Genomic DNA, 15,499 nt, shown 5'->3' with positions numbered 1-15,499 from the left:
TTTTTTATTATAATTTTTTTATTTACATCATATAATAATACTTAATTCAGAACCTTATCAACTAAAATAAATATTAATTATAATAAGATTAGATTAATAATTTGGTACATCAAACCACTGGTACCGCTGCTCACCGCCCGTGTTATATTTGGGTTCCAGGCATTTTCTGTTCAACCATCTATAAAAAAAAAAAACAAAAGATTTAGATTTTTATGAAATAAGAAAACACATGTAAATAATGAAACCAAAGAAGTACAAAATATTAATTGAATTGATACATATAGTCTGTCAAGCCATTTCCGTCTGTAGAAAATAGCGGCAAATTTAAAAAAGAAATACGTGAAGGGTAATCGTCCCATAAAAAATGTTGTTTGACCGGCTATAATAACGAAAATTTTCGTTTCTAAGGTTTCGAATAGGTGGTCAAAACTGTCACCCTTCCTTTTCAAATTGGCTAAAGGCGTAAATCGCATGTGATTTTTGATACATTGCAGTCTTAAATGATCAATCGAATTCGTTAAACCTACTTAGCCGGCAATGTATATAAAATCGAATGCTAATTGTTGCAAAGTCTGCAGAGCCCTGTGACTGTGATACTGACCCTCCTTTCTTGTTGCACCCGACCACAGGGTAGTCCTCCCGGAAGCACTTGGTGTCTAGTGCGTTGAAGTAGACTGTCCCGATCTGATTGGCAATTTTGCTCTTAGCGGCGCGCAGGCACAGGCGGAACTTCTCGTCGCATTCGCAGCTCAATCTAATAAATATAAAAAAAAAAGATTTGAGCTATAGGCAGGTACTCTGGCACAGCGACCTTCTCAGTAGAAAAATCGAATGTTTGAGGTACAGAAATGTAAGTTAATAAAGACTATGATCTTACTAGATTTCTCGATAGAAAGATAGGAACCTATATATATAGGTATGTCATCAATCCATCTCGCTCCATCCAGATCTTGCGAATCTTTGTTACACAATGTCCGATCCGATGGATGGAGGAATATATCCTACATCCACAATGGCTCTAGCTTGGCTCAACTCATGCAAAGGTCGCATATACAGCTGATACTACACCACACTAACTAGATAGCTGTTACATTCTGATGCACCTTTAAGGCCCGATCAGAGGCTAGGAGTACCCTGTACCAGGGATGTTACGGAGCTCCGGCTCCGTTTCCGTTAAGGCGGAACTTCCGTTTGGTATTACACATCCGTTTCTGTTCCGGTTCCGTTATGTTTGAAACGGAAGTTATAACGGATGTCAATGTTTCGCGCGGCGGCGGCGTACATCAAAAACGGTAGGTATTAAACAAATAAGGTAACATTTTTTTGCTTCTAACACCTAGAAGGGCAAAGTTTTTTTACTGCATAATAAAGGCTGATTAATAGTTATTTGGAATTTTTGTTTTTAATAGACCTACCCTGAACATCTCGTCCACCTATCACTCAGGCTCCGCTTCTGGTTCCGTTTCCGGTTCCGTTAAACTTAATTGAAAACATCTGTTTCCGTTTTCGGTTCCGATAAAACCGTTACAATCCGTTACATTCTGGCTCCTAAAAAAATGCTAATTCCGCCATCGGGCATACATACCGCGTGTAGAAGGCATTGTTAGTGAGATTGTGCCTGGTCTCGCCCGCTGTTATAGTGTCGGGGCAGTGGTCGTGGTCGCGGCAGCACATGTCGGTCTAGGGCCGTCGGGCATACATACCGCGTGTAGAAGGCATTGTTAGTCAGATTGTGCCTGGTCTCGCCCGCTGTTATAGTGTCGGGTCAGTGGTCGTGGTCGCGGCGGCACTTGTCGGTCTAGGGCCGTCGGGCATACATACCGCGTGTAGAAGGTATTGTTAGTGAGATTGTGCCTGGTCTCGCCCGCTGTTATGGTGTCGGGGCAGTGGTCGTGGTCGCGGCAGCACATGTCGGTCTAGGGCCGACGGGCATACATACCGCGTGTAGAAAGCATTGTTAGTGAGATTGTGCCTGGTCTCGCCCGCTGTTATAGTGTCGGGGCAGTGGTCGTGGTCGCGGCAGCACATGTCGGTCTAGGGCCGACGGGCATACATACCGCGTGTAGAAGGCATTGTTAGTGAGATTGTGCCTGGTCTCGCCCGCTGGTATAGTTTCGGGGCAGTGGTCGTGGTCGCGGCGGCACTTGTCGGTCTAGGGCCATCGGGCATACATACCGCGTGTAGAAGGCATTGTTAGTGAGATTGTGCCTAGTCTCCCCGGCTGTTATGGTGTCGGGGCAGTGGTCGTGGTCGCGGCAGCACATGTCGGTCTAGGGCCGACGGGCATACATACCGCGTGTAGAAGGCATTGTTAGTGAGATTGTGCCTGGTCTCGCCCGCTGGTATAGTGTCGGGGCTGTGGTCGTGGTCGCGGCGGCACTTGTCGGTCTTGGGCCGTCGGGCATACATACCGCGTGTAGAAGGCATTGTTAGTGAGATTGTGCCTGGTCTCGCCGGCTGTTATGGTGTCGGGGCAGTGGTCGTGGTCGCGGCGGCACTTGTCGGTCTAGGGCCGTCGGGCATACATACCGCGTGTAGAAGGCATTGTTAGTGAGATTGTGCCTAGTCTCGCCCGCTGTTATGGTGTCGGGGCAGTGGTCGTGGTCGCGGCGGCACTTGTCGGTCTAGGGCCGTCGGGCATACATACCGCGTGTAGAAGGCATTGTTAGTGAGATTGTGCCTGGTCTCGCCCGCTGTTATAGTGTCTGGGCAGTGGTCGTGGTCGCGGCAGCACATGTCGGTCTAGGGCCGTCGGGCATACATACCGCGTGTAGAAGGCATTGTTAGTGAGATTGTGCCTGGTCTCGCCCGCTGTTATGGTGTCGGGGCAGTGGTCGTGGTCGCGGCGGCACTTGTCGGTCTAGGGCCGTCGGGCATACATACCGCGTGTAGAAGGCATTGTTAGTGAGATTGTGCCTGGTCTCGCCCGCTGTTATAGTGTCGGGGCAGTGGTCGTGGTCGCGGCGGCACTTGTCGGTCTAGGGCCGTCGGGCATACATACCGCGTGTAGAAAGCATTGTTAGTGAGATTGTGCCTGGTCTCGCCCGCTGTTATAGTGTCGGGGCAGTGGTCGTGGTCGCGGCAGCACATGTCGGTCTAGGGTCGTCGGGCATACATACCGCATGTAGAAGGCATTGTTAGTGAGATTGTGCCTGGTCTGGCCCGCTGTTATAGTGTCGGGGCAGTGGTCGTGGTCGCGGCAGCACATGTCGGTCTAGGGCCGTCGGGCATACATACCGCGTGTAGAAGGCATTGTTAGTGAGATTGTGCCTGGTCTCGCCCGCTGTTATAGTGTCGGGGCAGTGGTCGTGGTCGCGGCAGCACATGTCGGTCTCCCGGGCGGGACCGAGATCGTCGTAGCCGTCCGCTATGTCGCCGGCGCCGCACCATCTTGTACCTTAATTAGTAAAACGGAAGGGCTAATTAATAATATAAACCTAATGTTATTTTAAATCGTAGGTACTTTTTTGTAAAATATATATATATATATATAACTATAAAACTAGTAACAATTCACAGACAATGATATCCGCGATTCCAGGCACACACGGCTGTCCGCGCTTCTTTGCGTCACACGGTTCTTGGGCAGATTATCGTTGAAGGCAATGCACTTTTTTCATCAGATCGACGTGAATGCACAATGGGGCCCTATTCCACTCAGCAAAGTGAATAAAGGTGACATAGCCATTAAGACAAATTAAAGGATTACTGGATTACGTTTGTGTTTGGTAGGTAGTGTATGTTACGACTGATGTAGAATTTTAGGTGTATTCCCATATTGTTGCAGCAGTGCCAATATTGTCCCCGCCGCAAGTGACCGCCGACATATGTTCGGAGGAGACAGATGGGGTCATAGGAATGCACCTCCCATCTGTGCCCGGCACGGTCATGGGAATACACCAAATTAAAAAAAAAAGTAGAAGACTGCGCAGCTGCAGTATCGCCACAAAAGAGTGAGAATGGTTGGATATGGTAGCCATATCACTGCCCGTCCGTTTCTCACATTAAATCGGGCCCTTGATGTCACTGTGACGCATCATTAATTGTTTTAATTAGGTTAAGGTCTGATACCAGAAGTTGCCTATAGAATAGATTAGTTATGATTTCTGTAATCACGCGACACGCAAACGCAAGTCTGAATAAAACCGGCCAAGAGCATGTCGGGCCATGCTCAGTGTAGGGTTCCGTAGTTACCCGTCCGTCAAACTCGCGCACCGAGTAAATTCTGTTGAGGAATTAATGAGCATTTTTTTAACTTATTTTATATTAAAAAAACTTAGTGTCGCGAAGATACGCCCTTTTGCTTATGCCAATGATAGCAATAACCTTCCCCTATGGCTTTTTGTATCGTATTATGGTGTTTTTTTTCTTTGGGTGCAATACATAGGTATATTTAGATAAATAATAAACCTATAGCTGCGAAACTATCTCAAAAACTAGATTAATATTTAATATACTAACTTCTGCCCGCGACTTTAACTGCTTGTCATAATGATGATGATTCATAAAAAAACCGGGCAAGTGCGAGTCGGACTCGCGCACGAAGGGTTCCGTACCATAAAGCAAAAAAAAAAACGGAAAAAAATGCAAAAAGAAAACGGTCACCCATCCAAGTACTGACCACGCCCGACGTTGCTTAACTTTGGTCGAAAATCACGTTTGCTGTATGGGAGCCCCACTTAAACCTTTATTTTATTCTGTTTTTAGTATTTGTTGTTATAGCGGCAACAGAAATACATCATCTGTGAAAATTTCAACTGTCTAGCTATCACGGTTCGTGAGATACAGCCTGGTGACAGACGGACGGACGGACGGACAGCGAAGTCTTAGTAATAGGGTCCCGCTTTACCCTTTGGGTACGGAACCCTAAAAACTATCCTTTCGTCCTTACCCGCAAACAATCTCCATATCAAAAATCAATACAATTAGTTCAGTGCTTTAAACGTAAAGAGGCAACATACAGACACTGGTACTCATATTTCGGAACTTATGAAAAAAATATTAGTTTTTATAACATTTTTTTTTCGATTAAAAACCACTAGGAAACTGGACTAATCCCAATAAGGCCTAGTTTCCCTATGTATTGGAAGGTCACATAGCCAGGCACTTTCGTATAAAATGTGCCTACGTCAGTAACTGACGTCAAGAACTGTTCTTGAGAATAGTTAATTACCTAGCGGACCCCAGGCTACCATTATGAGACGAGGCAAAAAGCAAGATAGATGAAGACAAAGAGAATATATTTGATAGTTATACCTAATATTATCTTTGATGATGATGATGATGATAGTAAATAAAATGTGTTAGGTATTTCTCCAAAATTAACTAACCTGGATAAATCAAACTGAATCTGAGATCAGAGTCATCAATTTTCATTTCGTTGCTGTCCTCAATCAGACCTCTTTCTCTTAAACTCTGTAAGTCCACATCATTTATAACCCAACTAGTACTCGATTCAAACATAATTACAACTACAAGACACGAAATCTTAGCCATTGCGAACATTTCAGCTAAACCAACTGCTAACGTTCAGAGAAGTGGTAAGAATGAGCGGTAAGTGCAATTGTCTTTATTTATATTCACTGAAAAGCCTGAAGTGAATTAAAATACAAGGAAGTCTTCACAGCCTTAGTATCTATAGCCTCCTGTGGGGCATTATCTACTCTCGACAAAACTATTAGTAATGCGAGCTCGCCAAGTCCTTGTATAACATGAGCTCAACTACAGCAACAATTAAACGTAATCGGAGATCTATTTTAAACTGGTTTGTGTGAAATTAAGTCGCCCGCGATTGGCAATAGAACACCTTATCGGCGCGGTTAAATTCCGTCTGAAAACCTTAATGTTCGACATTGAGAACTTGGCCGAAACTTCCTTTACGAAACCATTTGCATAAGGAGATTTACATAAAAATTTATTGGTATAGGTATTAACTATTAGGCCTCGGTGCCTCTTGAAAATGTTGACGGATTGGGGGCCGCTTTCGGATGAACGAAGCGCCTGGCGTCCGTTGGCTTCGTTGGGTGGATGGCGTTCCAAAAATCGCGGGGCACTTTTGGATGAGACTAGCTCTGGCCGCGTAGCCAAGATGACAATCGCTCACGCTCCGTAGCGATCGAAACGCAACTATCACTGTCGCACTAATATGGAAGAGTGATAGAGAGACATAAAGCTTTTCGTTGGCGAAGCGATAGCGATTGTAACCTTGGCTAGGCCGGCAGGACCGGGATACGTGGCGTTCATGAAGGGAGGCCTATGCTCAGCAGTGGGCGACTGAAGGCTAGAATGATGATGATGATGAGGTGCCTCTTAACATTCTCTTAGGTATCGCTCCTCATGACGGCCTCCTAGCCTAATAGTCGGTAGCCACCTCACCCTGCCTACGAAGGAGGAGGTCCCGGGTTCGAATCTTGGCAGGGGCATTTATTTGTGTTTATCACTAATAGGGTAATTCGTCAATTACCACTGTTTAGTAACTGGGTGGTAACTGGCCACCTTATACTAAAAATGAGTTATATCCACCTGTAAACATAATTAATTTTAGTATAAGGTGGCTAGTTTTTAAAGGGTGGCCAGTTACTGACCTTAATACTAAAATTAATTCTGTTTATAGGGGAATAGAATTCAATTTTAGTTTAGGGTGACCTGTAATTGATGACGATTGACCCTACTTGTTCCTGAGTTAAGGATGATTTCTATGTAAGTATATAAGTATTTATATGAAAACTTCTGTAATTTTCGTCATATCGCGGTATAATAATAAGTATATGTATTTGACTTCTAAAGGTAATCTTACCCAAAAATAATCATAACAATTCTAAAAAAATATTTCAGAGAGAGCCCATACAAATTAGTAAGTAAATCTTAAAAACCGGGCAAGTGCGAGTCGGACTCGCGCACGAAGGGTTCCGTACCATAAAGCAAAAAAAAAAAACGAAATAAAACGCAAAAAGAAAACGGTCACCCATCCAAGTACTGACCACGCCCGACGTTGCTTAACTTTGGTCAAAAATCACGTTTGCTGTATGGGAGCCCCACTTAAATCTTTATTTTATGGGGGCCATTATTCTGTTTTTAGTATTTGTTGTTATAGCGGCAACAGAAATACATCATCTGTGAAAATTTCAACTGTCTAGCTATCACGGTTCGTGAGATACAGCCTGGTGACAGACAGACGGACGGACGGACGGACGGACGGACGGACAGCGAAGTCTTAGTAATAGGGTCCCGTTTTACCCTTTGGGTACGGAACCCTAAAAACTAAGTTATTAATGTACTTATGTAACTGAGCGTTTTTTTTTTTATTTTATGCCATTTTTATTTATTGTGATCTTTTTTGCCACTTTTGTGTTATTTCTACTCAGAATCACGAGCTCCTCTCGGTCCTAATGGGATAAAAAAAAAATTTCCTATTGTATGTTACCATTTCCCCATACACTTTGTGATGATGATGATGCTCTCCTGACCGATTTCGGCCACAGCGACTGTGTGCTCTGGAGTAGGCAAATTTTAACTCGTGTTAGGGGTCATCCATTAATTACGTCACACGAATTTCTAGGTTTTTTGATCCCTCCCCCCCTCCTTGTCACACTTGGTCACATTTGGCAAACCCCTCCCCTCCTAGTGTGACGTCACATTTTTTCTACGAAATCGCCAAATCGAATTAAGTAAGTACCGAAGTATTATTAATAATTTATCAACATATTTTTGACGGTATAAATAATAGTAATTTTATAACCCAAAACTGCTTAGGAAAGAAAATTAAACGAATAAAAACGATTATCGTTTTAAAAACTTGTTATTTAAATGTACAGCGAATAAAATAATTTAAATAAATTTTCGGTTACTGATGAAGTTAAAGTGACGTCACAAAGTTGGTGTCTCCCCCCTCCCCCATGTCACAATATGTCACATTTTCTTGATCCCTCCCTCCCCCTAAACGTGTGATGTAATTAATGGATGACCCCTTATTAGAGTGTAGCTGATTCTCTGGTGCGCCCTTATGTGGCTCACGTACCCTATCTTCTTGCTAAATACTCGAGCGCATTTTGGGCACGTCAGCACACCACCTAAATAATTGTAGGAAAAACACTTTGTATGGCGGTAACAAAAAGAAAAGGTTCAAGTAACAGAAAGAAATGTATGGAAATTTTAGGACACTTTTTTTCTCCTATAAGGATGAAAAGGGCTCGCGATCCTGACTAGAAATAACACAAAAGTGGCAAAAAAGGTCACAATATATAAAAATGGCAAAAAATAAAAGAAACGCTCAACTAGCATCACAACTAAAAATTAATAATGCCGTATTGTGGTCCGTTTACATTGTGTTAAGTATAAGGGGCTGTCCATAAATTACGTCATCGATTTTTTACGATTTTTGACCCCCCCCGCCCTATAATCATCCAAAAATCATGCTTCAAATGACCCCATTTCCTCCTACTTCATGCTACCGCCGTCATCCGATGACGTAATTTATGAATAGCCCCTAAGGTGTATTCGGGTAATACCGAATGTCGGATAATTCCGAAATTCAGATGAAAATCACCCTTAATTCCATCATAATAAAAGTCTCGTTTCGGAATTATCCGACAGTTTTCGACATTCGGAATTACCCGAGTAAACCTTACCTAAAGAAATACACTATATATATGTAAATAACACCACTTTACGTGAAATCGTGCATGAAATCCATCACTTAAGGGAATTATTCTCGTATCTGCATATATACTCACCTGTCTCCGTCAATACCTACTAAGTATCATGTTATTGTTGTAACCATAGATATCTAGTTCAAAAGGTATGCAAACTAGTTACCTATAAGTACCTATGTAAGTATACTCTGTATCTTTAGGACTTAATAAAAGTAAACAAAATCTACCCTCAAATGGCTCCTTGAGGGTAGATGAAAACATTACATGATCAAAATGAAGGTTAAAGTCAGGTCGTTCAGTGACAGATCCAGGCGGTTTTGAATTTGGTTGTAACCAACCAAACACCAATAAATGTTATAACTACCCGACAAATTGTTTAATTTTATTTAAATAGGCACCTAAAGACTCAGACTATAGTACCCCACCTTCCATTAGCTATCCGTACCAGGCAGCACGACAACGTTTTATTAAATTAGGGGAGACTGGAATCAATTGGAACGTTTTTGACTATTTGATCAACTCTCATTTTTCATCTCATTATTTGCTTGGGTAAGACGTTTTAATAATAGCCAGACTACTAGTATATTGTTATATAAACACATACTGTTAAAATAGGTATATATATATATATATATATATATATATACATATATATATTTATATATATATTTTTTAGTCCCTACCTAATAAAAAATAAATTAACGAAACAGACGAATTTCGAACATCAAATACAATAAAATATTTGGCAGTTGTCAGGGCTAACCCGCATGCAAACGTCGGAGAGTAAAATTGATTGCTAACCAGTTGATTTTATTTTGTATCTATAGGTATAGCTACATCCCTATTATATTTATACACTGTTATTTGACGACTGGTCTGGCCTAGTGGGTGACCCTGCCTGTGAAGGTCCGGGGTTCGAACCCGGTAAGGGCATTTATTTGTGTGATGAACACTAAATTTTGTTCCTGAGTCATGGGTGTTTCCTATGTATATCATCATCATCATCATCTCAGTTAAAAGACGTCCACTGCTGAACATAGGCCTCCCCCTTGGACCTCCATTCGTACCGGTTGGAAGCGACCCGCATCCAGCGTCCTCCGGCGGCCTTAAACAAGGTCGTCTGTCCATCTTGTGGGTGGACGTCCTACGCTGCGCTTGCTAGTCCGTGGCTAGTCCTATGTATATAAGTATAATATATATATAAATAGGTATGTAGGTATATGCTTACTTTGTATAGCTTTGCTCAGTTTGGGGCTAGGTTGATCTGTGTAAGATGTCCCCTGATATTTATTTACTATGTATGTTTTCTAATTCCTGCGCGTAAAATGAAATGGACCTCTTACTATTGCCACTGTGACAGTGTAGATTAACTGCGAGCAATTCACGTCTAGATGCAGGCTCAAAACTTCCACCTACGCTACCTCAATGCAGTTCCTCTATGCAGAGAATTGCTATACATCAAAAAGAGGTACGCCGAGCTCTGCAGAATCTTGACGTGAATAAGGCCAATGGACCAGACGGTATACCTGCTCGTGTACTAAAGCAGTGTGCGCCTGAGTTGTCTCCTGTACTGACACGCCTGTACCGCCTCTCTCTCCAAACAAGAACGGTGCCGAAATCCTGGAAGCTTGCAAACGTGCAGCCAGTACCCAAGAAGGGTAGTCGTGCTGATCCCTGCAATTACCGACCAATCGCCATTACCTCCATGCTCTGTAAAGTCATGGAAAGGGTACTTAACGGCAAGCTGCTGGCATACCTCGAAGCAAATGATCTGCTCAGTGACCGTCAATATGGCTTTCGCCGAGGTCGGTCTACTGGGGATCTTTTAGCGTATGTCACGCACTGCTGCGGCGAGGCCATCGAGAGGAACGGTGAAGCGCTTGCTGTTTCACTGGACATCTCGAAGGCCTTTGACAGGGTTTGGCACGCAAGTCTCCTTAGCAAGCTTCCTGCATATGGCATCCCTGCTGACTTTTGTAGCTGGCTATCTGATTTCTTGAGTGAACGGTCGATCAGAGTAGTTATTGATGGCTGCTCTTCGGACCTCATGGCCATTGACGCCGGTGTTCTTCAGGGGTCTGTTCTCTCCGCAACCCTTTTCCTGCTCCACATTAACGACATGCTGCAACCCAGCATTGTAGGTTATGCAGATGACAGTACGGTTGTTGAGAGATATTTGGCTAGTGCAGGGGACAGCAGGGAGGATATACGTTCACAGAGAGAGGCCATGGTTGAGCGAATGAACTTGACCCTTAGTCTCGTTTCCCAGTGGGGTGATGACAATCTGGTCACGTTCAATGCCTCCAAAACGCAGACGTGTCTATTTTCTGCAAAACGGAGTCCATTCGACCTGACTCCTTCTTTCCGGGGAGCATCTGTACCTATTGCCGACAGCCTGGAACTCCTCGGCATGGAGCTGAGTTCAGTCCTCAGCTTCGGCAGCTTCATTGAGTCTAAAGCTCAAACTGCGGCCAGAAAGCTGGGCGTCCTAAATAAGGTGAAGCGATACTTCACACCTGGACAGCTTCTAACACTTTACAAAGCTCAAGTCCGGTCGTGTATGGAGTATTGCAGCCACCTGTGGGATGGCTCAGCTAAATACCAACTCGCCGCTTTGGACTCAGTGGAGCGCAGAGCCAGGAGGATGATTGGCGACAAGAAGCTAACGGCTAAGCTTCAGTCTTTGGCCCATCGGCGGAAGGTCGCCAGCCTGTCGGTATTCTACAGGCTGCACTTCGGGGAGTGTGCCCAAGAGCTACACGAGCTTATACCACCGTCCCCATTCTACCATCGGACTTTTAGACGCACGGCCGGTTTCCATCCTTACATGGTAGATATTCCACCAATTCGCACGAAGCGCTTTGCTTCTACTTTCCTTATGCGCACTGCCAAGGAATGGAATTCCCTGCCGGCGTCTATATTACCGTGTTCTTATAACCCGGCAACCTTCAAATCAAGAGTGAACAGGCACCTTCTGGGCGAGCTCGCTCCATCGTAGGCCACGTCTACGCCTCGGCTAGTCTGTGGCCATGAGTAAGCCCATTTATAATAATAAAAAAAAAAAACTGTAAACTCTTAACCCCTCATGTGTGGGAAAGCACGACAGGCTCGATCAACTTAAATATAAAATTCAAAATTGCTCGTTAAAGCGATTTCGCACTACGTCCGATTCGAATCTAATCCGAACCCGTGGAAATATGGTCCGTAGTAGCCGTAATAGAACTATTTATCATATATGGTAAGTTACGCACAGCACACGTTGAATGACGGAAAGAAATCTGATGACGGAGATCGGATCTAGTGCGTAACTTACCATAGCTGCATAGAAATAGTTCTACGGCTACTACGGACCATATTTTCACGGGTATATTTTTAATAATTTAATTATTATTTTGTATTTATTATGTTACTCATAGATAAAGAAGTTACTATATTTTTGTATTCTACTAACTTTCTCCCCGGAAGTAGGTTAAATAATATACTTACCTAATAGTATCAAGAAACAGCCGAATTTTATTTTTAAAAAGTTATTTAGTAAACAGGTTTTAAGTAAGCTATTTTGTAAACATAATTATAACATAAATAATGTTTAGTTATGTATAATGAGTCAACAGTGAAATCCGTCTAAATATCAAAGTTAAATATTTACACGGAAAACGGAAAGTAACTGATATGCTTCCTAAAGTATAGAATCAACTGAAAATCCTACATGAATAATATTTGTACTACCTGTATTAGACATTTACAACGTAAACATGCCAGATAAATTGTTTATAGGTTTTAGGTACTTATTTCTTTCAGACTTTGTTTTGATGACAGTACAAAGAAAGTCAGACCAAGCTAACAAAGCAGCGATTTTTATAGCACAGACTGTGCGATTGCATTTTGAGAGCCCCCAGCAAGCTTTTTATATATATATATATATATATATATATATATATATATATATATATATATATATATATATATATTAGAGTCATTAACTGCCTATACTCTGTGTAATAGGTATTTAAATAAAAGTAAACAAAATCTAAGCTTAAGGAGCCATTTACGGGTAAAAGAAAACATTACACGATCCAATAATGTAGGTTAAAGTCAGGTCGTACAGTGACTGATCCAGGCGGTTTTGTATTTATTTGGTTGGTACCGTAGAGTTTCGTATCTTCGCCTGTGGGTTTTGACACTTTTCCCAAAAAATCTCTCAAATTTGAACGCATTTTAATCCGTTAAGGCGAAAAAAACGTTTTTTAGTATTCCTGACTATCAGTACACACCACTAAAACTTTGATTTTCATTGGTTAAGTTGGTAATAAATGGCCCCAAAGGCAATAGGCGATGTTTGGGTATTTTTCCCAATCTTCGCCTATGGCATGCCTTGCCGCTAATACTTACTTTTCTGTGACTTACACATGTTAAGTCGTATCTCCTTGGAATGTGCTATTATGCTATGGACCTTAACTACACCAGACTAGGTATATATTTAAAAAACGGGGTAGTAGGCGAAGTTTGGTAACAGTTTGAAGTTGTTTTCATACATTTTCTATAATGAAGCTAGGGCTGCCAAAAATTAACCAACATGCCAAATAAAGGGGAGTAATGGTTTATAAATTAAAAAAATAATTATTTGTAACAAAATTGATTAATTGTTGCAAAATTGTTGTTATTATCGTAATAGACATCAAATCAACCTTATTTACACAAAGTGAGACATAAAAATACCTATTTGGTACCTATTCAATATCGGTAAGAGTAGAAACAAACATTTGCATATAGCGTAAACTAAAATAACCAAACATAAGAAAATATTTAAATTTAGGAACAAGTAATGTCATCCACCAATGAATGTAGTACAAAAAATTTGTCAACCCTAGGGGTAGGCGAAATTTGGCAACAAGATGGACGCAAAGTACCCTCACCAATGTTTTATCCAATTGTGATTTCTAAACGTAAGCTAGCCATTAAATAATAGTTTCATATGAAAAAGAAATAGTTATAGGATATAATCATGTAAAAAGTATACCATTACTGGGTCCGTATAACCATTTAAAACTGAAGTTAAAACACTGGTTTAAAAAAACGTGTGGTCGACGTCGCGAAAAAACCTCACTAAAGGACAACTGTGTGAAGTTAGCCGCAGAATGTTCGAAGAATCTTGACACCCGTAAAAAATACTTTGTAGTTAGCAGTTATATGTAAGGCTTACATTAGAAACATTTTGTTAATGGCAACTTATGTAAAACTAGGCGAAAATAGGTAGCGCAGGCAAAGATACGAAACTCTACGGTATGTAATGTTATAACTACCAGAAAATGTACAAATTGTTTATTTACTTTTATTTAAATAGGTACCTAAAGATACAGACTATATATAGCTTAAAAACAGCGTTTCTCAAACAAGTCAAACAGAGAGAACTGTGTTGGCTAGGGCATGTGCACAGGATAGTTAGGATGAAAACCCTCTCGATTACCTCGTCGTCTTCTTCTTGGTGCGGTTGCGAATGCAAAACGTAACGTTGGGAGGCCATTGCTTCGCTTTAAAGATTGCGCAAAGAGGGACATGATTGCCTTCTATATCGACCACCGAGACTGGGGGAGGCTCGCAAAACAGCGGACGGAATGGCGCAGAAGTGTTTTGGAGGATCGCAAGTTTTGTGATGAGACCTGGTTCGCCGCACTCGTTGACAAGAGGCAAAAACAACGACAAGGTGTCTCAGCACCGTTTTCCGCAAATCTCTCTTGTCAGGCCTGTGGGAGACCATGTCTGTCTCGGATAGGTCTATTCAGCCACCAAAAACGGTGTCTTTTCCGGTGTTACACCATATATCGTCTGCAATAGACGCAAATGCCAATGACGATGATGATGAGAGTCATTGATTTAAATCAATCGGTCCTCGCTAGAAATACGGGCGGCCGTTTGCTCTTTGTTTCAATAAGAGATTGGTAGTGGATTGCTGTGTCTGTTTAGTGGTTTTGGGCAGGTTTCCACAATAGTAAGGGGTGACCTACCATGAAGGGCAGCATGACTGCACTGCAAACCAGGTAAGGGTTATTATGTTTTATTGAAATTCTTTAGCGTACCTACCTATAGTTCGTTTTTTTAGCATTAGAAAGAACTTGAAAGAAGGTAAGCGATTTTGGCATGTCTTTTAATTGAAAAACGCTTTTTAAAAATCAAAAACTATTACTTATTAAAGCAGGAGAATATAAATGATCGTATTAGATTCATAATTGTTACGTATTTGCCGTAACTTATTTTTAAAATGTCTTTTTCAATTAAAAGACACATCATGATTGTTTACCTAATTTTTAATGCTAAAAAAAACGAAGTACCTATATATTTACGAGTAATTGCACGAACGGGTCTACCGCGATATATATGATTTCATTGTTTTTACCTTAAATTCCTACATTTCAGCTGAGTTGCACCAGCTGTTGTTACGGAAAGACTGAAGTCCTAGCAAAATGTCGATGGATACATAAGTTAACAACACCGAACTACCGTAAAATGGGGTGAGTTGGGTGAAATTTGACTTTCAAACCTCGATAAAATTTTATTTTTACATGTGAAAACTGAATGGTGTATATAATAAGTGGTTCGGACGTTTATATTTTAGTTTGTATTTTATTTTGGGTAGTTCCATTTTATAACTTTGACGATAAGAGACCCTCCTCACCCCGTAGTGCCTCGTATTTGGGGTGAGAGGGTTTTTCATACAAAGGTGATTTTGGAAGATTGTTGGATCGATTATTTATTATTATGCGTATTACTATAGCCCCATTTTAAATTGGAATACATTATTTTTGTAGCAGTAGCCTTAAAATCCCTTCTCACCCCCCTCTCAAACCTTC

At 41.7% G+C, this 15,499-nt stretch overlaps 1 protein-coding gene across 1 annotated transcript; it reads right to left on the bottom strand.

The window, feature by feature from the left end:
* Positions 1-53: 53 nt before the first annotated feature.
* LOC134674295 (phospholipase A2-like) lies at positions 54-5,557 on the bottom strand. Its single transcript, XM_063532323.1, has 4 exons — positions 5,331-5,557; positions 3,238-3,397; positions 602-754; positions 54-178 (listed from the first exon to the last, which is right to left on the bottom strand). Exons 1-4 carry the CDS (start codon positions 5,503-5,505, stop codon positions 94-96), a joined length of 573 nt encoding a protein of 190 aa, XP_063388393.1. The 5' UTR covers positions 5,506-5,557; the 3' UTR covers positions 54-93.
* Between the last annotated feature and the right edge of the window lie 9,942 nt (positions 5,558-15,499).

Source organism: Cydia fagiglandana, chromosome 20, assembly GCF_963556715.1.
Source record: "Cydia fagiglandana chromosome 20, ilCydFagi1.1, whole genome shotgun sequence".
Classification (NCBI taxonomy): domain Eukaryota; kingdom Metazoa; phylum Arthropoda; class Insecta; order Lepidoptera; family Tortricidae; genus Cydia; species Cydia fagiglandana.
The sequence above is the reverse complement of the archived record's forward strand: the minus strand, read 5'-3'. Positions and strand labels throughout refer to the sequence as shown.

Bases quoted from the DNA above. Each gene is read 5' to 3' on its own strand.
- LOC134674295 (XM_063532323.1), bottom strand. From the start codon at position 5,505: ATGTTCGCAATGGCTAAGATTTCGTGTCTTGTAGTTGTAATTATGTTT. The intron at 755-3,237 runs GTATGTATGCCC...TATATTTATTAG, and splicing joins AACAATGCCTTCTACACGCG to ATTGAGCTGCGAATGCGACG. The intron at 179-601 runs GTCAGTATCACA...TTTTTTTTATAG, and splicing joins GGGTGCAACAAGAAAGGAGG to ATGGTTGAACAGAAAATGCC.